The sequence below is a fragment of the Argopecten irradians genome, chromosome 6, assembly GCF_041381155.1.
Source record: "Argopecten irradians isolate NY chromosome 6, Ai_NY, whole genome shotgun sequence".
In the NCBI taxonomy this organism is placed as follows: domain Eukaryota; kingdom Metazoa; phylum Mollusca; class Bivalvia; order Pectinida; family Pectinidae; genus Argopecten; species Argopecten irradians.
In genome coordinates, this window is record NC_091139.1 from 334,761 (window position 1) to 358,684 (window position 23,924).

The 23,924-nt window shown below is 33.3% G+C and overlaps 1 protein-coding gene across 2 annotated transcripts; it reads left to right on the forward strand.

Annotated features, from left to right (window-relative positions):
• The first annotated feature begins 9,683 nt into the window (after nucleotides 1–9,683).
• Nucleotides 9,684–23,236, forward strand: LOC138324669 (scavenger receptor class F member 1-like). Of its 2 annotated transcripts, XM_069269708.1 has the most exons (10): nucleotides 9,684–9,839; nucleotides 14,204–14,410; nucleotides 17,259–17,504; nucleotides 18,104–18,202; nucleotides 18,944–19,039; nucleotides 19,913–20,008; nucleotides 21,084–21,179; nucleotides 21,749–21,844; nucleotides 22,446–22,541; nucleotides 23,118–23,236. In XM_069269708.1, the coding sequence occupies exons 1-10, from the start codon at nucleotides 9,755–9,757 to the stop codon at nucleotides 23,219–23,221; spliced, it is 1,221 nt and encodes a 406-aa protein (XP_069125809.1). In that variant the 5' UTR covers nucleotides 9,684–9,754; the 3' UTR covers nucleotides 23,222–23,236. The 2 variants fall into 2 exon arrangements, with proteins under 2 accessions (XP_069125809.1, XP_069125810.1); XM_069269709.1 differs by lacking the exon at nucleotides 14,204–14,410 and having other exon boundaries at nucleotides 9,695–9,839.
• The last annotated feature ends 688 nt before the right edge of the window (nucleotides 23,237–23,924 follow it).

The following is a 23,924-nucleotide window of genomic DNA, read 5'->3' on the forward strand; positions in this document are numbered from 1 at the left end:
TGCCTAAATTGCAAGTCTAGTTTCATATGTCATTTCTTTACCACATCAGACATAGGAAAGAAATGTTCTTTTTATATCGCTTAAATTGATAAAGTAATATCCCTCCATCACTGTCGATGGACATGGTGAAAGTGAATTTACAGACAGTTGTCCAACTCAAAAGCATGCTTCATGCATTCGGTTCATGTATGCTATTCATCACACAAAGATGTGCTATGTTTTAAGTTAGAGATAAGCCTCAAACTGTACAATAATGTGGGAGAGAGAACAGATATCGGGCCTGACGGGCTTCGATACAGTTCTCTCTCCAACATATTGTACAGTTTTCGGCTTATCTCCATAATTTATGATATTAATATTTACAGTGCAATACATGATTTCAACCATTGAAACCGTAACATAGTAAAAACTAAGTACCTACCAGCACAACGTTAACACTACATAATTTGCATAATGCATTAACGATATGTAAAATCGAGAAGCGTTCCGAAGAAAAAAACGAACATGACGTGTACGGTTAAAGTGAGCACCTTGATGTTTAAATCGATGTTCTCGAATTACGGGGCATAACACCTCAAATGGAGTTTATGCGTGAATACAGTTATGGGTACAGGGTAGATTTTGTGATTTTGACTTGGTTATTAAGGTACCCATTAGAGACGTTACATTAAAAGCGGACATGGAAATGTCTACCTAGCCCAGTTTTGGTCTATTTTGATGTTCATCAGGCAATAACTTGGCCAATACTTGGCCGATTTTGTTCATCAAGCACTCGTTGGAAAGATACAATATTTCTCTTTAAGGTTAGATATAGTTAATTGATATATAGACCCCATTTATTAAAAATATATATATGGATTAAAAACATATTTAGTGTTTTCTCTACCATAGAGTTCATGTCCTTGATACTATAAATCAATAGTGTTGGTTAGAAATTTGTGCCAGGTCCCTGTGGAAAAACAGCCTACTAAATAATTACATTAAAAACAAAAATCCCCGGATGAAGAAATACGAAGTCAATTCATGAGAAGAACGAATAAAAGACGCTAACTATCGCAAACCTCTGTTATGTTTTTGTTGCTATCGATACAGATATATTGCCAGTCGGTTGTAATTGATTAACTAAAGTGTAACCATCAGGGCACTTATCGAATTTAGATATGAATAACAAATAAACAGTTAGTTTTTCTTTGGTTTTATTTTAAATCCGACTGCCTGATTGGTCGATTCTTGTTCATACCTCTATGAAAAAAAAATGATTTTTTTAGCTACCGAACGTTTTGTACCAGGGAAGATGAACACTGTCTAACCAGAAAATACATTGACATTTATTTCAATAAGTAGAATTCGAGTAGAGTGTTCTGCATGTGATGACTGTGATGTGATAAATGTACGAACTGGTGTATATGCATACATTGGTCGTAGTAATCACATGATAAAAATGTTAAAACATCATGTCCTTTTATTACGGGCATAATTGAACATTCCCTTTAATATTATAATATCAAAATATACCAATCGGTTACTCGTGTATATGTCTACCTCTTGAAATACTTATTCAACGAGCGCAGTTTGGTCAAGAAGCAAGAACTTGGTATAACATACATTAGTCACTTGGTATAACATACATTAGTCATTTTCATAAGAAAACATCGTGTGTCTTTCAACGGCATACATAATGTACATATATATTTCATCTTCCATTCATTGAATACACTACATATTCAACCTAATTCATATTAATAGTCATCGAATAAGTTTATATAAATGATTTTAAGCAATGGCACTGAGCCATGAGTTTGTTGGGTAATTTCAAATATTTGGTTTCTGCTGATAAACCCAACTTCTTTGGCATCAATAATCCGATGTCTGATTTTTTTTTATTGATCACATTACAGTTTCATTCAACACAGATCAGCAGTCATCAAGTTGGGATCAATAATAATTAATGAAACCAATGACTTTAATCTTTAATCGGTTCATTAGGTATTCTACACTAACAAACATATCTTTCCGTTGACGAATCCATCTCGTTTAGTCTTGTGATACGTATTCTATATTCCTTTTATTTCTAAATTGTTCCACCATATTTTGTTCAACTTCCACATTCCAGAACTTATGTATTGCGAGTATTTACACGTGATATATATTGTATTGCAATCGATCCTAAGAACATGGTTATAGCTGTTTTGGCTGTTGTTTGTGGACTATTGATTGTCGCATGGATCATAACATACATATACATTTTTGTATCTGCGTCGGTGAGTATTTAGTTCAACGGTTTACAACAATTGCATCGTTGTGTTCACGTCTGGGAGAAGTCTACCCAAAGGGTGCTTTACCATACTAAATCCCCTCTATTGACAAATCTCGGTTGTTTATTATGCTATGGGTACATGCATTGTCATTGTCACTGTAGACACGTATCTAGCTTTTTTGTCGCAATGATCAGCGTAAGTCAAAGTCAGGAGACAATTCTGCATTCGAGAATTCAAAAAGAAAACCAGACATCCTCGACTCAAATTATCTAACATCAAAACAATTTACTAGTATCTGCTCAATAATTCACTAGGTGCAAGATCATAAACATAATCATCGATTAATATTTGGGAGGCTGAAGTTGAATTTCCGAGTTCCGAGTTCCGAGTTAAATATGGTAAATCACATCAAGTGTTCACCGTGTAATATTTGTTCTGGAAACTAATAGTAGTCAACACTATAACATACTGTTTCTTTCAATATTTTTAGCGTCCAATAATGAATTGATGCTAGAAAAGATATTTGACCAAAACTTATTCTTATTGTTCGTTGTCGGATACCTATACACCATCATGTTCGAATGTATAGGTTGAAATACGTGTTGCAGTATCAATATCAATGCATCTACTTTAAAACAACTGTAGACATATAATGGCGAAAATCATGCGAAATTCTTTGCAGTTTCCGATCGCTACACGAAATTATCTTGTACTATATGTCTTCGTGTAAAACGTAATCCTAATTTTTCGGTGCAGGCTGTGTATAAAATTTAAACAACGTCGATAATCCAGATTATGATACACAGAATGACATATATAGTACACACGATATTCTGTTTGCAGAAACAAAGATTCTTGGAAATAACTCGCCCGATAAAACTTACAGGTAAGGTCAGAAAGATAAGCGTTGAACAACTCTCACGTAATTGGTCTTAACTCCGAAAAAGCTTTTTAATGCAAGTTCTCGTTTAAGTATAAAATATGATGAGACGATGTTTCATTTCTCGTCAGTCAATGTGATCTATGTTAAAAAAAAATGTGTTCAGTTGTATTTAAAAAAAAATCGCAGTATATTTATCGATAGCGGCATGATATCAATTTTTTTTTGTTATTTTATTTTTATAATTGATTTATAAAAGAGTTTTTTACATATATCAAGATGGTACAGATATGGAATACACATACATGTACATGCAAAATAAACACACATACACATAACTCAGCCTCGCACTCACACACATTTACATACTGCCAGTTCAATATTTATTTTTATTCTTAATTATCTGATAGCACACAAAATGTCAACCTCTTGCATATTCTTAAACCTACCATCATTGACATACATGCAATCACAAACCAACTCACATTTATTCTGTCTCAGACACTCAGTTATATACAAATGGACATACATGGATATATGAACACATCACTGTTAAATGGAAAACATGTATGCGCACACATTTTACAAAAAAAAAAAAAAAAAAAAAAAAAAAACATATGATATCAAATATTGTGCATGTTATCTACCTATCATGATGAAAAGAGAATGGGTTGGTACATCAATCCTATTTCAAGAGTAATTAAAAAATAACATTTTTAGCATTGTTATCGAACGGCCCAAACCCTCATTTCTCGTTAATAACAATAGTGAAATATATACTTAAAATGGGCTATTGCGCATTTCTGCTACAAAGTTACTCTTTCACAATACATTTAAATTTTATTGCATTTTTATGAGTTTTACTGATCTAATATTATAACGTAAATTCAGGATGAATTTGAATTCATAGAAGACAAAGACCTGAGTAACGAAATGGTTAATTGTTGTACAGTGCATTTTACTTTTATTGAATTTCATCACAACACAGCATACATCCATTCTTCAGGGTTTTGTCATCGATCTTTGATTTTATTTATTATTTTTTTCAGAAAACAATCAGGCCGGACACTGGTTATTCGTCTATTGACCGCCGTGACGTAGAAACCTGCCCACGTGTTTGAATATGGTTGTTACCTAATACGAAGAGGAGCTCATCGCCAATGCTGATATATTTCTTACATCTAGAGGATCTTACATGAGTGACTATGTGAAATGAGGTTTATTGAACGAGTTGAATTTATATGAAGCAAATTATTCAAGGAGTAATAAATACTATGTATAGAATACATTTATTACAGTTATTTACCATATAACTTGTATTGATGGAAACATAAACAATGTGTTTTATACCACATTAATCGTGAGCCGTATGACATATTCAAACGGGTTGATTATGTAATAGAGATGGTCTTGAATAAAAATAACACTTATTGAATGAAGTACACATTTCAATGTTTTTTTATACATTTATATATATCTATATTATGAATAAAAAAGCTCTATCATAAATGTCTAGAATGTTTCAGTCAAGGAGTACAACTAGCACAGGTAGTTAACGAATGAAACAAAAAGATACATTGTTCGGTTATATTTAAATGACTTTAATGTTGGAATTTTTCGGAGTGCAAACTTTGCTTTCAATGCTCTTCAGAAGCTAAACCATTTTATTAGTTTCACAACCAGCATACGATGAGACAAACAATCACTTCTGAGTTACACAAAATTGGTAAAAAAACACGTACTTTTTTACAATATGCAAGGTTTATAAATCTCAATTTAACATACTTCGATTAGAAATAGCTGTACTGCGCTCTATATCATATCGGCTGAACCTGTTAATATAATAAGGAAACATATTCATAAATAACGTTACGACGCCCAAACGCCTCGACTACAGACCAGACGCATCAAAAGCAAAATATTAATCCTCAACGCGCTGCTAACGTATATTCAATCAAATTATTACACGCCAAAAAAGAAATGCTTCATTTCCAATCCGCTGCTGGATACAAATCAAACCACTTTATTTTAATTTGTTTCAAATACTTACACATCAAAAGAAAATGCGGAATACATATCCACATAACGTTATTCGAATATCCTTTTCGATTCTCCAATTGTTCGAACTTGTAAAACATTTTAAAGATATCTCTCGTGAATAATTACATATAACAGTGTAAGGAATTAAAGTACTCTGATAGTTAAAACACCAAAACAATCAATGTGTGTTATTACAACCTTGAGCATGTTAACTTGTTTTTGAAATATTATGTTTTAATTTATATAGTCATGTACATTTAAATACCTATTTTATACATATCAATGAAATATAAGTTAGTATTAAAAGTTGTTTTTTTCAAATATTTTATATACTTTGAGATTGTCATTATCATACAATGATTGAATGATTTCCTCCTTTATATGTTATTATACGCTATAAGTAGTTCAATGATGTTTTGTAGCAAATATATTATCTCTATAACGTCAATGTCCATTCATCTCTGCCTGTTCCGTTTTCACGTAATTTCTTTTTGTGCCTATATTACCTCTGTAAACAGATACATGTACTATTGTTGACAATCGCTTGTTAGTGAGCTTTCTTAGGGTCCCGGGTCACTGCTCCAGTATAACAGTAAGACTTTAGTATTTTGTAAGCTGAACAAGCATCTCGTTTTAGCTTAATGTATCTACACACTGGTGCAATTATAATAGACAATCGATGTGAATGACACCAACCAATCTAAAGAAGGATGACTAAGTATTTATCAATGTGCATTTTCAGAAATAAAAATTAAAGATATTGTGGAACGAAAAAACAACAACACATTTTTGAAGAACGAATGGGGGGGGGGGGGGGGTTCGATATGTTACAGGATTTACGAAAGGATCCTTATAAGCCAAAGCTTAGATGTTCCTAACTCAGTTTGTCTTAAGATATTTGGGTAAAAGAGTGGATAATGTGGTGTTAACAACATGCAAATAGTGTTGCTATTTTTTTAATCAAATGTGGCTGGCTAGTTTTAAGGATTTCAAAATATCTCAAAATAATTGACCAGTTATCGGGCTATAAAGGTGACCAAATATTGATGAGGGAATAACTCGAACCAACGCATATTTGATAAACAAGGGGAATAACTCTTAAAAGCCAATGTAAAACAAATACTCTTGCTATGTGTTTTTAGATCCATTAAGTAAACTAATGCCTTAGCTACCTTTTGTTTATCCGCCACCACCTGTACAGGTACTCTGCCTATATTACATCACTCTTACCGTACTTAAGAAAACGCCATTTGTAAACATTCACTAGCTGTGATATAACACAATGGTATAGTCAATATACACACATATATAATTAATTATTACTCGTACACGTTTTAAACATAAGTGTACGTATGCTGGGCGTCATTGATGAAGGTGACAGTGTATTATTACGCCGTAATAGTAATGAAAAATTATAATATTAAATCACTTCCTATTTCTATTTGTGAAATGATTGTTTTTAGCTTGACAGACTATACTTACCTGTTCAGTTGATATCTCTAGCGCCAGTGAAATTTACCATCAAGAACATGCGTGTTACATAATTTTAAAACCAGAATCACTGCGAAGTGAATATGCAGTTTATTAGATTATATGCAAACAAATAGTATACATTTATTGTAGATCATAAATAATGTGTCGCCAGCTGCAGACATATATATACACGTGTATTTGACATAATCTTAATTACTTATCAAACTAATTGTTTATTTAAATGATTTTTTATTATTTCTAGAAAACTGTGAAACCATTATATAACTAAAATGTTTTAGACAACCTTCTGAGATCTCATGTAACATATTAAGCTTAATGTTTTAAACAACCTACAACAATCTAGTGTAAAACAAAATATCAAGACATTTTTGACGTGTTTTATTCAGGAGCGTTTAAACAGGAAGTTTACTGGTATCACCTTTCAAAAAGCTAAACGCATACAATATCGGCATGTAGTGCGCACAAATCCCTGCATTCTATTGTAACAATTTCAAATATATATATATATATGAACATTACTGCAGAATTAAACATTTGCCGTATGGTTTTCAGCTGAATTACTGTAGTCAACATAGATTATCTTACATAATTGTATACGAACCTTACTGTAAATCGCGTATATTAGCCAGTTTATAATTTTGCGAACTCACATCTTTAGCCTCATTCGTGAATACACAATTTCGCTAATTCGGATCTCAGAAGGACATGAAGGTATAGTTCCATGTTGGTCACACATTCTCGTCATGTTTTATACAAATATTCGCGAGAGACTTGAAATTTACGTTTGACTATTCTCGCAAATTAACGCGAAAATAAATACCACGCAAAATATAAGTGATTTACAGTATTAAATGAGTTTAATGGATCTAATATGCCACGGACAGCCTTAAGTCGAATCGTAGTCCGAGATACTCTGCTCTGACAATAGGCTTAGACGTTATGACAGATGGATGACTGACAGTACACTATACATCTATCTGCTATAATGTCTATGTCTGGTGTCAGAGCATATAGGGCTTGTCGAATGGCATATCAATTTGGTTTTTTTAATTAAGGAGTTTAATGAATTTCATGTGATGTAGTCAAAAGCATTAGATAATAAATAGTATATTAAATAACTATTATTTATAGAAATATAGACATACGTTCCAATATTTTCTTTACAACAGACATCAATTCTAGCTCTGAGATGACGTTTTTGTTTACCGCGACAATCGCGCGACGTCATATAAAATATTTGAGTAATTGTTACCAGTGACGTCACAATAGTGTTATTACACACGTGTCTTGTGGCAATATGACATGGCTGGACAGGCTAGTAATCGTTATATAATAATTAAAATATATGAATATGTAATCTGCATGGCTGTGTCATAATCAAACATATGATTTTAACATAGTTGAGTTTCAAATTTTATGTAAAACCTTAATACAATACATATCATAAAGTGTCCACACACAGCAGAATATTCATTCAACAACAACATCCTTTAAAACTGCTATAATAGATGCTTCTCAATTACAGGAGGATACCTTGATTTAGCTAAATATCACAACCATAACTCTAATTGATGTTAAGATTTATAACTAGCATACATATTTCTTCTTAAACCTTAAGTTAAAGGCCCGCTACCTTACCGAAACAAAAATCAAAACTTTCTTCATCACAAAACGAATGCAAGATCCTCTGTGGTATATCTGTAAACACTGATGATTCATTTCGCTGTTTGCCGTCTGGCGTAGCGATAGTCAACTACCGTGCAGTAATAAGGCCGACGGCGGAAAGAATAAAATGACCCGCGTTATAAGAATTAACATTTTATTTATCTTAATTAAATTATTAAGAAGGTGAGGCTAACTGTAGCATTACATTGTCATTAAAAATAAAAGTCGTTTCGGAGAGGTAATGGGCCTTTAATATACATACATATTTTATTACCTGAATAAAGATAAAAGAAAAAAAAAACGTATGTCTATAATTCATTCAGTTATCGATCTCATAAGACACTTGTTATGTAACCGAAATTTTTTGTGTTATATTTGAGTTTGATTGATGCACAGGTAAGAGTGTTTGAGCTTATCAACATTTGATGCCAAGATAAGAAAGACGTAAATCAGCTTTTGCGTTTTTATCATTTTCGAGATGATACCGTGTGAAATAAGCAGCCGAAATGGCAACAACTATATTTTTTTTATTACAGTGTCTTATTCAGTGGCATTTATACAGCGATTTGAAGTATGGATTTGTGCCTAATTATGAGCCAATTCTGCATGATCTTAAAAAAATACTTAATTACTAATTAATCCTTAGTAAGAATCTCATTGATTGCATTAAATTCTGTATACCTTGCAATACCCTAAATAACCAAAACAAGTTAGATTAACATATATACAATATGTCATTGTATCGAAACGATACATCTAAATCAGAAATAAATCAATGAAAATTCTCCTTTAAACAAAAGTTTCGCATGAAGAGGTTAATTGTCTGGAGCTTGCTGATTGGATATTCAGATATCATCAGTTTTAAACTTTAGATATGTGGGATGGGCTTTGCATACATATGTAATGTGTACGACGGAATTGTAAAATTCCTTCAAGTCTGTATTGTAAGAATGATATAATTAAGGATACAATTTAATGAACGTTTCTATGTAAAGTTTTGATGCGTGAATGTACATAAAATAGCAGTTCCCATATAAAACTAAAGTGAGATGAAATTTTTGCTTCTAAAAACTTTTAGTGATAAAAGATCAGCAATTTTCACTTAACTTAGATAATGACAGACATGAACATAATCATTGAGTCTGTGACTTCTATACATAATTGCAAATTGATCTCACAACGTTTACATAATGGCATACAACTTGGTGGCTAACAAGGCCTGCACAAAACATACCGAGTACATTGACTTTCAATAGACCGTGGTGTGTTAAGATACAAGATACTTAAACATTACTACAGGGCTAGTTTTATTTTGTCACGCAAACTGTATGTGTATGTGTTTAAACAAAATTCTATCTTTAAATATTTTCGAACCATGCCAATTTAACTTCCTTGTTAATGCGGAGTCGCCATTAGAATGAAAATGGTGACAGGGAAGATTTGGTTTGGAGTATGTTTAGTTTTGATTCTAGCGAACATATTTAAGTCAGTTACATGCGAACGTAAGTATTGTATTCCATGTACGATCTGATAATAAGGTAAACTATATGTTACCATGAAGTACATATATAATACTTTGTATCTGATCCATTACATTACTTCCTGTTTCGGATTGTCAATAGTTATTAATTTCATTTTGGTGTCATTTTATGGTATAGTTCATACGATTAGGGGGTTGCGGTGGCCGGGTGGTTAAGATATCTCTACATATTACCACAAGCTCTTCATCTCTGGTTAGCGAGTTGGAATCCCATGTGGGGCAGTTGCCTGGTACTGACCGCTGGTCAGTGTTTTTCTTCCGCCATTAAACCTGGCACGTCCTTACATGATCCTGATTGATAATGATAATAAGATTATCTATAAACATAAATATCATTATTAAATAGTCACCAATATTTCATTTGATATACTGGTGAATCATACGATACTTACTCAGTCAATATGACTATTCACCATATTGCAGGTTAATTCTGTGCTGACTTCCGGCAAATTAAAATTCAAATTAACGTCATTGTCCTATTTCTAGCCTATCATATATATATTGTTTGTCAATATCAATAATGAATACAATACACACTACCTAATTCTAAAACACAATAATCATTATAGTTTCAGAGTAACGTCAGAAATAATTGAAAGTTTTTATATTCGTAATTAATTGCAGTTAAATTATTAATAGTAGGTGGAACATACAAATAAAACATATAATGATATGCTGTTATCGGAACTAAACAAAACAAATAGTTTTTAGCGTCCTATTTACTCGAAAATACCACTAACTTCACTTGAATGTCATTCATATATTAGAATGGTATCGTTAACTAAAAAGAAATAAATTGCGCCGATGATGTACATTCTTTTATCTAAATGAATACTACTTCCGGAAATAAAAAAATATTAGATCTGCAGTACGTTAGTATTTACCCATACTCTTACAAGGGATGATTAAGTCCCAGATGAAAGTGGGATTGTGTGGGGATAATGATAATCAGAAAGTTCATCTTTTAATATTGCGCGATGTTTATGAGGGCAAATTTGTTGGTAATCCAGTTACACATGTATACATGTAAATAACAATGCAATAATAATTACATAACATTCATACACAACATGCATTTATATTAATATAGTATCCATATAACCTTTACCATGCATTCCATATGATTACCATCAAATGGCTAATACAATGAAATATTCTTTTTACAGTCATATTTAATCTGTATAGAATAATACAGAGTATTATAAAATTACATTTATATTAAAGTTACACAACTCATATCAGGGAGAGGACAGTTTGTTCAAATATATATCAATGGGGGACAACCTGTTCCTTTACAGTTATACTATATAAAACACATAAAACGGATAATTTATGCACTATTGTAGCGGTTCTACATTGAGCCACTCGCTGGCGATAATCTCAGGGGACTCGTAATGCAGACATGTGTATATATACACTACAAAATCACCCGTATCGTTTTGTACATATGTACATATTTAATACCAATATATTTTAAAAACATTTTCCACATGGTAAACACAGCTTCATTTACCAAATAATGTATCAACCTAAGGTTCATTTCACTATGAACGTGAAAAATAATGTCAGTTATTCTCCAATAATCAGTCATCGAGTAGATTAGTATGCTGTCAAATGGGAAATGTTACAATTAAAGTGAATAGTCGGGCAAAGAAAACTAGCCTAATGCGTTCATTGGCCTTCCAAAAGTTCTCACTTATTAATACGACGGCGAAGTTCTGCTTACGTTTCCCAGTTCTGACCATTAAAGTAAAGGAAAGTTGAAAGCATTGAAAGCGAGGCTGCGTGGAAATGTAACCACGGACATAGTCAGCCGGGAGGACGTTTTAGAATTTCCATACTTTAAATTAATTTCTTCGCACGCAGACAGATTTTGGCGAGATATTTTATTTTTCTATTTCATAAGAAATTATACTGGATACATTCACACAATTTTACCGACTTTAGCCATCCTTGCCCGACTGTTCACTTTAATAAGAGCACAACAATTGCGGCCAAGCTAAGCTCTGTAAACGTGATATGTGTGTGTAAACAATTGTGGTTATGGTAACGTTGAAATAATATGCTCTGAAAAATTTCCGCACGTAATGACAAGCATACGTTGCCGCGGTCCTGAAATTAATGTTTGAACAATAAAGACCAATTTGAAATTAAGCAAGGGTTCACCTAGAAATATTGATGTTTTATTGCCTATAATATTATTGGAATGGAAGTGGTTTCCGTTTTTCCGTTGGTTTTCATAAGGCGAACCGGAAGTAGAAAAGAAAACCCATCGCAACCAAACTTGAATCCAGATATAGTTCGTTTCTTGCGATATTTTTACCTGGTTCAAAACCAAGCAAATAATTTTAAGTAAAAAAATCACAATCAATTGAGTGTCACCAACACCGTGATTTATTTTCTCGCGACAGGGAGATTCTGAATATCACTGTAATCGGGAACCGTTGGCATTTTCCGTAAATGGTGACGTCAGGCAGTACGTCATGAAACGACGCCAAAAGATATGCAACCGATTCCGATATATTTGCTAGCATCCTGTTTGTTTACATGAAAAATAAATCCGTCTCTATTACGATAATTATCTGTGTAGCAGTTTACACCAATGATCAGTTAGTAAATATTAACATGACAGTACATTGTAACAAGCCTATATCAGCAAAGCCAACACATAAAGCTGTAAAAAAGCCCTACGCTTGTAAAAAATCTACATGTTCATGTATGAGGAAGGAAGAAACGTCATAATTTACTATATAGCCCATATATTTCATGCATGTTTGTCTAATTTTCAATTTTTAATGACATTGTGTATTCGTTTTTCAGAGTCAGTTTTTAAATGTGCTGTGAACATCAAAATATTTATAGATATCGAAGATAATGATTAATTGTATATATTCCGTAGCTTATTTCTATATGACTTATGATATATATATACTATAAGCGGAATGAAAACGGAACATAGGAAAATACTAAAACATTTTAGATAAAGCTTATATTGTCTTTAAATTATTTCTCCGAGCTAGCAATCTCTGCATAAAACCCTTTGTATCTGAACATCCCGAAAGTTTCAAAACCAATTTACAATTCTCAGGGATGAGTTTGTTTACGCCTAGTCGTACGCCTTGTTCCTAATTGCTTCGCCGCTTGAGGCGTAGTAGTAGCGGCGTAGTAGTTATTTTCAAGAAATTTACGCCATCTTGCAGGATAGTCATGTAGCAAGAACGCTTGAATCTGACGCATGATTCGTGTACAATTGTATTATAAGCATTGCCAGTTGAAGTAATATTATATCGAATTACGGACACAGACTTGAATCTGTCCGCCCCGAGGCGAGACAGTGATACTCTGAGGGTTGACACTAGGCACTGTCACTCTCTGATGGAGGTAGTATTTATCTAATTATACCAAAAGTCTGTAAACAAAAATATTTTTCAAATATTTGCAGTCTATTGAAACGTTTTACTTACTTTAAAATAACATATCAGCTTCTACTCAGTAGCGCTTATTACAATGCATTGTAAAAAAGATACCTGTCTCATGCGTTTGTAAAAATCTGAAGGTTTTTGTGGGTTTTTTTTAAATCTGAAATATTTTTTTTTGTTTCGTCCCGGTGCCTATTTACAACATTAGCAACGTCGCAAAGAAGCTTGTAATCGCATATCTCTCGTTCATCTAATCACCGACGGGATTATTAAAATCACCATATAGCGCTTGGGCGGTAAGCGAAAATGTGTAAACGGAAAGTTCCGTACTCAATTTAGGTCCAACACAAAGATGACGTAGATTTCGGACGGTAACATTTTGCATTGTCAAAATACACTATCACCCGTTGCTAGGGGTTTGCTACGGTCGTGTCTATTGTATCATATTATTATAATGCTAACTGCCGTGTGATAGTGTGAAATATCAAACATATATCACCAGTCACAATGCATGATTTTCACTTGAGGTATAATCGTACGAGATATTTGATTTTTCCCTGTCATAGGTAGAAAATCATATAATAACAATAACAGTTTTTTAATACTGTAAACTTGGATATATATTCGCGAGTGTTTGATTTCGCGATGTGCATGCTTAAACCTTTCGCGGTGTTCGCAATAAATCCTCCTTTAGAGTGTGAGCAACAAAATTCTTACATGTACACGATATTACTCGCGGGGGTAATTTTCACGATCAAGAGGAGGACGTGTGTAATTCGCGTATATTTCACTCTCGCGTTAAATTACACATTTACGCTAATACAACCAAAACAAAGTAAAGGCGTGTCTCTTAAATCTGTTAACGTTTGGGTTTATTTATTTCATCTGAAAAAAATCATTTGTGCAGGTAATGTAGCGGTAAGAAAGCCAGCGAACCAGAGTAGCGCTAATACAGGGGCTTGGGTGGCCAGTAATGTTGTTGATGGATGTACGAAAACAAACATAGAGAGTAATTGCTGTACACATACACAGGGCATGGGTCATAAAACAGTCTGGTGGCAGGTTGATCTGGAGGAGCTGATGACCATTAATAGTATCACGATATACTATAGAGGTAGTATCACCTTACCAAACAGTTAATTATGTAGTTTGCAATATGTGATATGTTGCTATGTTTTTGTGAATAACATTAATCTGAGGTTTCCGCACATCTAATGGTAAGCGTCGGCAAGCCAAGATATGTATGCTAGAACAGCCAATGTATTATAGAACACCCAATGTATGCTACACACCAACATGCTTGTTTTAAATCACTCATTCATGGTTGCGGTGCTGCGACTCATGTTCGCAGCAACACTGCAACAGAGATGACGATCCTGGAACAGTAGAATTTCTACAGAACAATAGAAACACGTGTCACCAATAAGTTTTGTCGACGTCGACAATGGCGCCAAGTGAACGAGTTGAGTGGTTTGATAATATTGATTTCGATATCAATTGAATTTGATTGTTACCACAAACATCATTGTGATGGGGAATTTTAGAATTAACAAGTTTTTAGATATTTTTAAGGTTGAATAACTTGTTTGAGAAAATGATATGGCCTTCTCCATTAAGTAAAGATTCACAAATTGACCATATATACACTCCTGTTTAAAGTCAGAGTATTTCCTATTGGCATCAGTAATCAACATTGCGTGTACATTATAAAAAAGCGTTTAAACAACAAATTTGATTGTCTGAAATTTCAATGATTTTTTGGGCCGATATTGATAAGAGATTGTGACAATAGTTTCGTGGAGTATTGAAGATGTGATGCCATAGTGTATAGTATTGAAGATGTGATGCCATAGTGTATACAAACAGTACATAATGAATGACTTTTGGTTCGGTCTATATGGTGTTATATCAATCTGGAAGAAACTGAAATAATGACATCAGGCTACCCTTTCAGTCATATTTGCATTTTCTACCTGGACGATATAACAACATATGAACTTCAACATAGATGCATAATTAATAACTATTGAAATATCAGTGTCTTACTGTGTAATATCACATGCAAGTACCCATTTGTCTGCGCTGGCACATATTTGTATGATAATTATAACGAATAACGAAAACAATATGTACAAAAGTAATTGATGATAACACACTGGGCAAATAAAACTGACATGATGATCCCTCAAACATCCTGATTAAGAAACCAAAAATTATTGTGAAATATACGATGGCCGACAAAACAGCATTACTTCAACAGAATGTTGACCAAAATATGTTTTGTCAATTACAAAAAACCCGTTAGTAGAATAGAAATTTGCCTAATCAGTAAATTTTATCAATGACAAAAAAGGTTAGTAGAATAGCAATTTTTCCAATCCTTATTTTTTCAATGACAAAAATATCACGGGGTTCATATCAGACTCAATTTGACAATATTTACAGTTTAATTACATATATAATGTATAAATATCCAGTAAGCGTAAAAAAATATATTAAAACAATGGTCTCTACTTCACAACATCCAAACCTGAACTGTCCAACAAAACGTCTCTCTAACTATATCCAGTCAAAATATCCCATCAATCTGAATTAGGCCTACCTATAATTATCTATTATGGCCTGATTAGGGCACTATTGCCTCATAGTATTGTCGAGGGATGGATTAGTGCCCGAGCCGAAGGCGATGACACTATCCCATCATGAGACAATACAATGAGGCAATAGTGCCCTCTCAACCAGGCCATAATAGGTTTAGTACATCACCCAGACATGAGACCGTTTTGCATGTCATCGTAATAGAAGCACGTCAAGCAATACCTCGCAATGCTATCTTCATTTCCACGTTGTTACATTAAAAGTACATGTACAACATAGGAATTGCCGCAGAAATATTGGATTCTATGAAAACGGGATTCAGCTTCATGAAAATTAAAAGTAGAATAATATAGAACATTAGTCAACTCTCTTCTGTAGAAAAGCAAAATTTGCTTCCATCCCCGCACACAACAGCCTGTCCGCCATCTTGACGTCTTGGTCGAAGCGCAACGTTATAATGACGTCATGTTATGGTGACGTCACAATACATTCACGTTCAATTTCGCACCACTTCAATAGTGCCCGCTTGCCCGGGCACTATTGCAAATAGTACCCATGTGTGTAGCCAATCAGAATCCAGTATTCTGTCACGTGATGTACTAACTAATATTAACAGGTAGCGTCTCATGACCATTAGGCAACTGATATCACCAAGGTAGCAAAACTGACCCCTTTGACCTGCACTATATCCTTACAGTTGACAGGCACATAAATTTTACCAGTCCTGATACAGAGCTCGACTAAGCAGGGGATATTTGCTGTGAGCTATTATAATTCATGTCGTCGTTATAACAGATAGTTTTTTTTACCTGTGACCAAATATTGAATTATTTTTTTATTGATTCCGGAAGGTTTTGTACATTTTTTTCTCTCATACCTACCGTTGTAATACTGGCTAGTCTCGTCAATACACTCATGTCGCCTTAGGCTGTATTCCATGGTTACTCATGCAATACAGCCTCGTGACGTAACAGTTTTAACTATCTTAAAAGATACAAACAACGCGATTTGCGTTTAAAATATTACGCAAATTTCTTGAATGGAAAATTTACTCGCGAATTTTTTTTCCAAATCTATCTCAAAATGACGGAAATTATAGCAGTAAAATTGCAATAAAAATAAATGAACTTCAATGAACTAGACGACCGTCCTTTAATAAGATACAAATCCAACGTACCTAAAATATCGAATAAGTTAACAAACAAGACACACCCATGCCGTTTAAAATAAAAAAAATAATATCATAAATTGTGTATATTTGCGAATATTTAACAGTAAACTATATGAAATTTGAAATTAGTTTTATCCTGCATGAGATAGAGAAAGGTGAATGACTATATCCCACTGCCTGATTTTCTCACCAGATAACTTTCAGATAAGATTAGCCGGATATCAGCTGTATATATCCAATACCACCTCCACTCCACAAGATGGCACCCTCTGTTATGTGGACAGGAGTACTACTCAGACAGATGTAAAGTTGACTATAACACACCAGTGCCCGTATGTAGGTCAGTATGTGACCGTGTACAACTATCGATCCGATCCAAAACGGCAGAGCTGGTATGATGATTACGCTGTTCTGGAATTGTGTGAGGTACAAGTGTGGGGTAAGTGCACATTTTAATTTCAATAATTTTAAAAATGTAATCAAAATTGCAACTGTTATACATTGTTTGGGTTAATTCAGGAAAAAAAAACAACACATGTCTCTATTATCAATGTCTAACTGTAATGTTATCATAAGAATACTTATTTACCAAATATGCTTGTATATGATACTATGCAGATAATTGCTTCAAATTCTTAAACACAATGCGATATAATAAGTGCATTGAAATTATTCTTACATGACTTTCGAATATACATTTTTCAAACCTGCTGCACAAAGGTCATTAACAAAACGTATAGAGAATTTACCCTGTCGAATGCATTTTTAATTCATTAAATGATTGCATAATACATTATAGATAGAAACTAAAATGAACGTAAGCGATGTTTTTGTCTCATTTAATGACTCGCTGGGTTTCATGGTACATATTAAAATGTACATTTCATTCAAATTATCCTTAATAATTCTGTTCGATCTCGTTTTGGTCTTTAAAATGGTCATTAGGGTTATCATTTACGCTTTTTAATCCAATCGAGCAAAGAATGATAACTCTTTCATCTAGTCTCTTCCAACTTAAAACGGTAACTGTGTGTACAGGGTGTCCAGTCGGAACTTACGGTGACGGTAACTGTGACAATGCGTGTTCCGTGGACTGTTATGGTGGTAACTGTAATGCGACAACAGGAGCCTGTTTCTGTGAGTAGAACTATTCCGTCTTTGCATATCATAGAGTTAGCTCCCTCGGGGGTAGGTATCTATTGCGACGTTATTAGTTTGTGAGCGCAATTCACACTCAGAATGGTATGATTCTAAAATGATATGACACAATTTTGGTATATAGAAAATCATTAATCGGCGTAAAACTATATCTGATCAACATTTATGAATGCAAAAAATGGAACGAAGACTGATCTTCAGAGGAGAACAGAATATAATCACTATGTTCTAGACATAACCTGCAGATTTGTAGGAAAGTCGCGTCCTACATCCGTAGACAATTACTGCATTCTCCCGCCGAATACCAGACAATACGATGACCACTTCAATATATGAATTAATTCGCAGGTGACCACTCTCATATAGACACGATACACATACAATACAGGAAGATATTATGATATTCAAAAGCGAATGTATTATGTAAATACGCGCTGTATATAAACGTAAACGGACGGTAGAGACGTTTCTAAATACTGCTCTGTTACAATGATGGATATACAGTTTTGATCGAATCAGTTTTCTTTCACTGCCCATTGAAGGAATTTATAAGCGTAAAATTATATGTAATTTTAGCAGGGATAACATTTTACTTCATAATGTTTCACTGATACATTTTTTTGCGATAATGATTTTATAATTTAGAAGTCAGAAATGGCTACTTCGTGGTAATTATTTTAAATTTAATGCTATAGAAATGAACACTGATTTTTTATGCAGACTGTGTTCCACAAAAATACGGAACCGTGTGTGAGAGTGACTGTTCTTTCAATTGCTTGAACCAAATCTGCAACAGGGTAAACGGGTATTGTGATGGTGAGTACTGCTTAATTGAATAATTAAAGCATATGATTCACATTAATTTCATGTACATTATAGATTACACATTAGAACTTTTTTTATCTAATGAACAAGACAATTACCGAATCATTTGTAGTTAAGGTATGTTTTTTTCTTTTTTTGTGTGTTCCTTTTCTGCTTTATTATCTTTTTGTCGCATTATTGTCATATTTAGGATGCCACACATCAAGTGCATAAACGTATATATTTTATTTTGTAATTGCTGAACTTTCGTTGTTCATATTGGCAACCTGCAAGTCTTTGAGGTATATAATAGTTTTTTATTGACATTGTTAATTATCAAATTGGTTGTGCAATTACGAAATTGCTCTTAATTTTGTAAAGTGACGTGCACGTTTAAACGGCAGATATTATCGACAACTGAATCATTTATAGATAGTATTTAGTATTTTAACATATAGTATTCCATGTGAGATGATTTTATTAACAATTTTTTTATACAATTCTGTGTTTACATATCCCCTTCTTATTTCAAAATTAATGATTTGTCTTGTCGTGTTACATTATATTGCTTTATTTGTATTATATCTTACAAATTCAATATGGATTTGATTTACGTAAAGCGAGTCCTCCGAAAACGCTCTTTGACTACCAACTGCACTGTGACGTTGATTGGAATATATCCTTTAAACCCTTTCGTACATAACAACGACTACTTGGAATGACTAGAAGTGCAAATGAGCAAATGCAATTGAGCATCTTCTGTTTTTGTCTGCCCAACCGTCCACCCTCCATCACCTCTCTAATTTAGATGTCAGAAATAACAAGTTTCATTGTCATTATTTTAATTGATATGTTTTACAAAATAGCAGTTTGTTTTTCTCGCAGACTGTATTCCAAAAAAATACGGAACTACGTGTGAACGTGACTGTTCGATCAATTGTTTGAACCAAAATTGTGACAGAGTAACCGGATACTGTAATGGTGAGCACTGCCGTATTGGACAATTAACTAAACTACATCAATTTAAGAATCTGCTCTGGTGAAGTTTCACTCGAGATCTTGTTGCAACATTATTAATTTTTTGGTGATTTTTAAGAACTAATTGTCTCAATGTGTACAAAGCTGACACATAGAAAATATGTAAAAAATAGACTTATATTGCTAGTACAATTTTTATACATATATATTTTATGGCGGTCATTTCGAAAATATGCATTTTTTTACACTTTGTACAGAGGTGAATTTTCACCCTTTTTTGATTAACTCACCGGTTTTACTTTATTTACGTTTTATTGAAGATAAAGTGATTTGAATCTTTAGCAATTAATGCTGAAAAATGAGAAATTGTGTAACGGAAAAAAATATCAAGCACACTGAACCCCTATTTTATAATGCTTTCAGAAACAGCACCGTTTTTCTTTGGAACTGCAAAATGTTATAAAAAGTTATTCATCAAAACTTTTTCTGCGAAGCGTTGAATCTGTCAAAATATATTAAAATACGAAGTGTTTTCATCTTCAAAATTAAGGGGATAGGGGTAAGATATACAGCTGTTCTGAGCAAAAATAATGGGTTGACAAATAATTTCCAAAACATTTTTTTAGTTTGTCATGTGTATGCTAAAAACAGTAAAATTCCGGAAAAATCACAATTTGTGTCCCATAGCTATATTTGATTCACTATAGCTCAAAATCAAGCACGCCACCCATATTATATTATTACATTTTAAACTTTGGTATCAATTCCTTTGTCCAAAAATCTTTATAAGGAAAAAGTCAGTAATAAGAAAATTTTGACTTTTCATCATCAACATGTGTCTGTAAAGTAAAGACTGTTTATTATACTTTTTATATCGATTAACGAATATTATGTTTGATTGACTTTTAGCTGTAAGTCAGAATAAGTATGACTACGTCTAAGGGAATCAGATGTACCATCAAACGAGACAGTTAGTATATTTTAGTTGTATTGACCACACATGTACAGTGCATGCACTTAATCCTTAATTTTGTGGGACTAGTCAATTAAACTACATATTATATAATCAATATTTCAGTTTGTAATCCAGGATGGTATGGTGATATGTGTAACCAGATATGCTCACAGAATTGCAGTGGAACGACATGCGAACGGAGAACTGGGAATTGCTTCAGTAAATAGCAACTTATCTGGTTTAGAGTTACAATGCCTTTTCAATACAGAAAAAAATATTTCGGGCGAGTTATATCGCAAGCTATAATGACCGTAGTGAAAGTGTGATCGATTTATTTTAGTGACATGCTGTGCGCAATTGCACAGAAACATGAATTCTAATGCGCATGCCTTAGAGCCGATTTCCGTTAGTCGTTTCACGCCAATTAGAATATCTTTGCGCATGCGTCATTTTTTGATAAGAAATGACATTGATTGGTTGTTTAATCTCATTGAATATACCAGCATGACCATAGGCATACGTCTGCGATCGGATTCGCTGTGTATATCACTGTCAACTTAGAAACCAACACTAATGTTGTAACTTAAATATGTTAAAGTTATAAAACTATGTCATGGCGATATATTTCACTGCATCAGTATTAATTTTACGTATCTCTCCAATTCTAAATAAATGATTCATCTTATTTGTAAAGTCGTTATAAATGTCCTTAACCTGATTCATTTGGTTTGTTTATTTCGACTTTGCAAAAACGATTAGTTATATTAAGATGTATATATTCGATTTAGGCTGTGTTTCTGGAACGTACGGTGATAAATGTGAAAACGGCTGCTCCATGAATTGTAATGGAATGATGTGTGACCGGAACAGCGGACGATGTACAGGTAAATTACCTTTATAATACAATTAAAACTGTGTCTGTTTATATCAATATATTAGATTTGGATTATTGATAAGTGCATCTTTTGGTATAATCATTTAATGAAAGTAATGTTTTATCGACTTGAGATGTCCGAAAGGATTATAATTCCAAGCACACTTTTGAAATCATGACTTACGTTCATGGAAAAGGATGTACAACATACCAAAGACAAAATTATTCTTCAATATATATCTGCTTAAGGTGGCTATATATATTTAATGCATATATCATTCCTTATCAAAAAAAACATGGCGAACACGATTATATTCAATGACGTGACAGAAATGAGTTATATCACATATTCATGAATATAATATCTTAAATTAGTGTTCATTTCAGTTGAAATTTTATGAAAGTTTTTTTTTAATTTTTTTGTCACGTCATTTTCCAGACGTCATTTTATTGATTATGTCTCGACGTCAAAATAAATTTGAGTACCGCTTCACAAAGAACACGTACACTAATCTTACACTAGTGATATTTAAAAAAAAAATTACACGGGCGAACTCACTGGGTATCAGGCGGATTTTGTGATAAATTGTATATCATAATCAACATTTCAGACTGTAATCCAGGATGGTATGGTGATATGTGTAACCAGAGATGCTCACAGAATTGCAGTGGAACGTCGTGTGAACGGACAACCGGGAATTGCTTCGGTAAATAACAGTTTATCTACTTTAGAGCTACAACCCTTATACAACTATAAGCTAAGAGTAAACTCCACATGTTAGTGTAACACGACTGTTTCCTTCTTAGCAGACACCAATCAGCATATTTACTTTAACAAAACTTTGTATATGTACTGATTAATGCCAAAGGTGAGTATTGTGTTTTGAAGAACCATTTTTATCTCATCCTTCGGAATTACCGCATTATATAGCTTTAGAAAATATTTAAACTTACACAACGGGTATGGAAAACTAAGACGCGCTAGAATGAAATAATTGATGTCCACGCTCATTTTTGGTACATATTTGCGTTCCATTGTTGATTGAAGAGAGTCAAAATGCTTTAACTATCATATTGTTTCATTTCCATGTTGAAAACGTTGATCTAACAAATGTCTGGAAATTGGATATGTAAAGTTCCACCCCGTGTAAGGTTTTGGCTGGTAAACAGGAATATTTAAGTGAGATACTATATCGCTGTCGTAATTACTTCCTTACAAGCATAGTTCGTTACCTATATTATAGGCATCTTAACGATCAGTGACGTTAAGATATGTGTTTTAGCGTGTGTTTCTGGGACATACGGGAACATGTGTGGAAACAGCTGCTCTATAAATTGTAATGGGACTTTGTGCGACCGTTATAACGGACGATGTACAGGTAAATAGGTATTCTAAAACAGTTTTGCCCTTGTTAGATCACGGTGTCATTACTTCACCGATTTTATCATTTTTATAATAGTAATTCTATTTGTTATATATCATTTGGTTTTTCTATACTATTCTTTGGGTTAGGGTTAGTAAAGGTTGTAATTAAAACTAGTATGGCTGCATTGATTGCATTAGCTGCCATACACGTGTGATGAATATAATTCCTTCATATCTATATTCCGTCTTTGCATATTACAAAATTTATATTCCGCCTGTGCATATTACAAAATTATATACATTGCGGGTAGGTATCCATTGTGACCGCCATTATTTAGTGGGCGCAGTATATTGGCCCTATAATTTTTCAGGCCGAAAAAATATTTAACTCTGATCCACATCAATTTCACATTAATAAATACTCACATTCACATCAAAACATAACTTTTTATAAACCATGTTCACTCGATGTGCTCCATTCTATGAAGTCATCAAATTGATGATTTCACTCTTTTCGCCAAATTATGCAAGAAATTCATCATCGTTATGTTAGTAAAATGCTTGAAATGGATTTGGCCCGCCACCTTGGAGCAACTTTTACATTTTGCATGGATATGCGTATAATACAGGTTACACAACATGTGTGAAAATCACTTTCTGCACCACGAAGGCGGGCCACATATCATTTTTAGAGAAAACCACTCAAAAGTATGATTTCAAGGGG

Coding starts and splice junctions, on each gene's coding strand:
- LOC138324669 (XM_069269708.1), top strand. CDS start 9,755: ATGAAAATGGTGACAGGGAAGATTTGGTTTGGAGTATGTTTAGTTTTG. Junction 9,840..14,203: donor TAAGTCAGTTACATGCGAAC/GTAAGTATTGTA, acceptor TCATTTGTGCAG/GTAATGTAGCGGTAAGAAAG. Junction 14,411..17,258: donor TATCACGATATACTATAGAG/GTAGTATCACCT, acceptor TTTTCTCACCAG/ATAACTTTCAGATAAGATTA.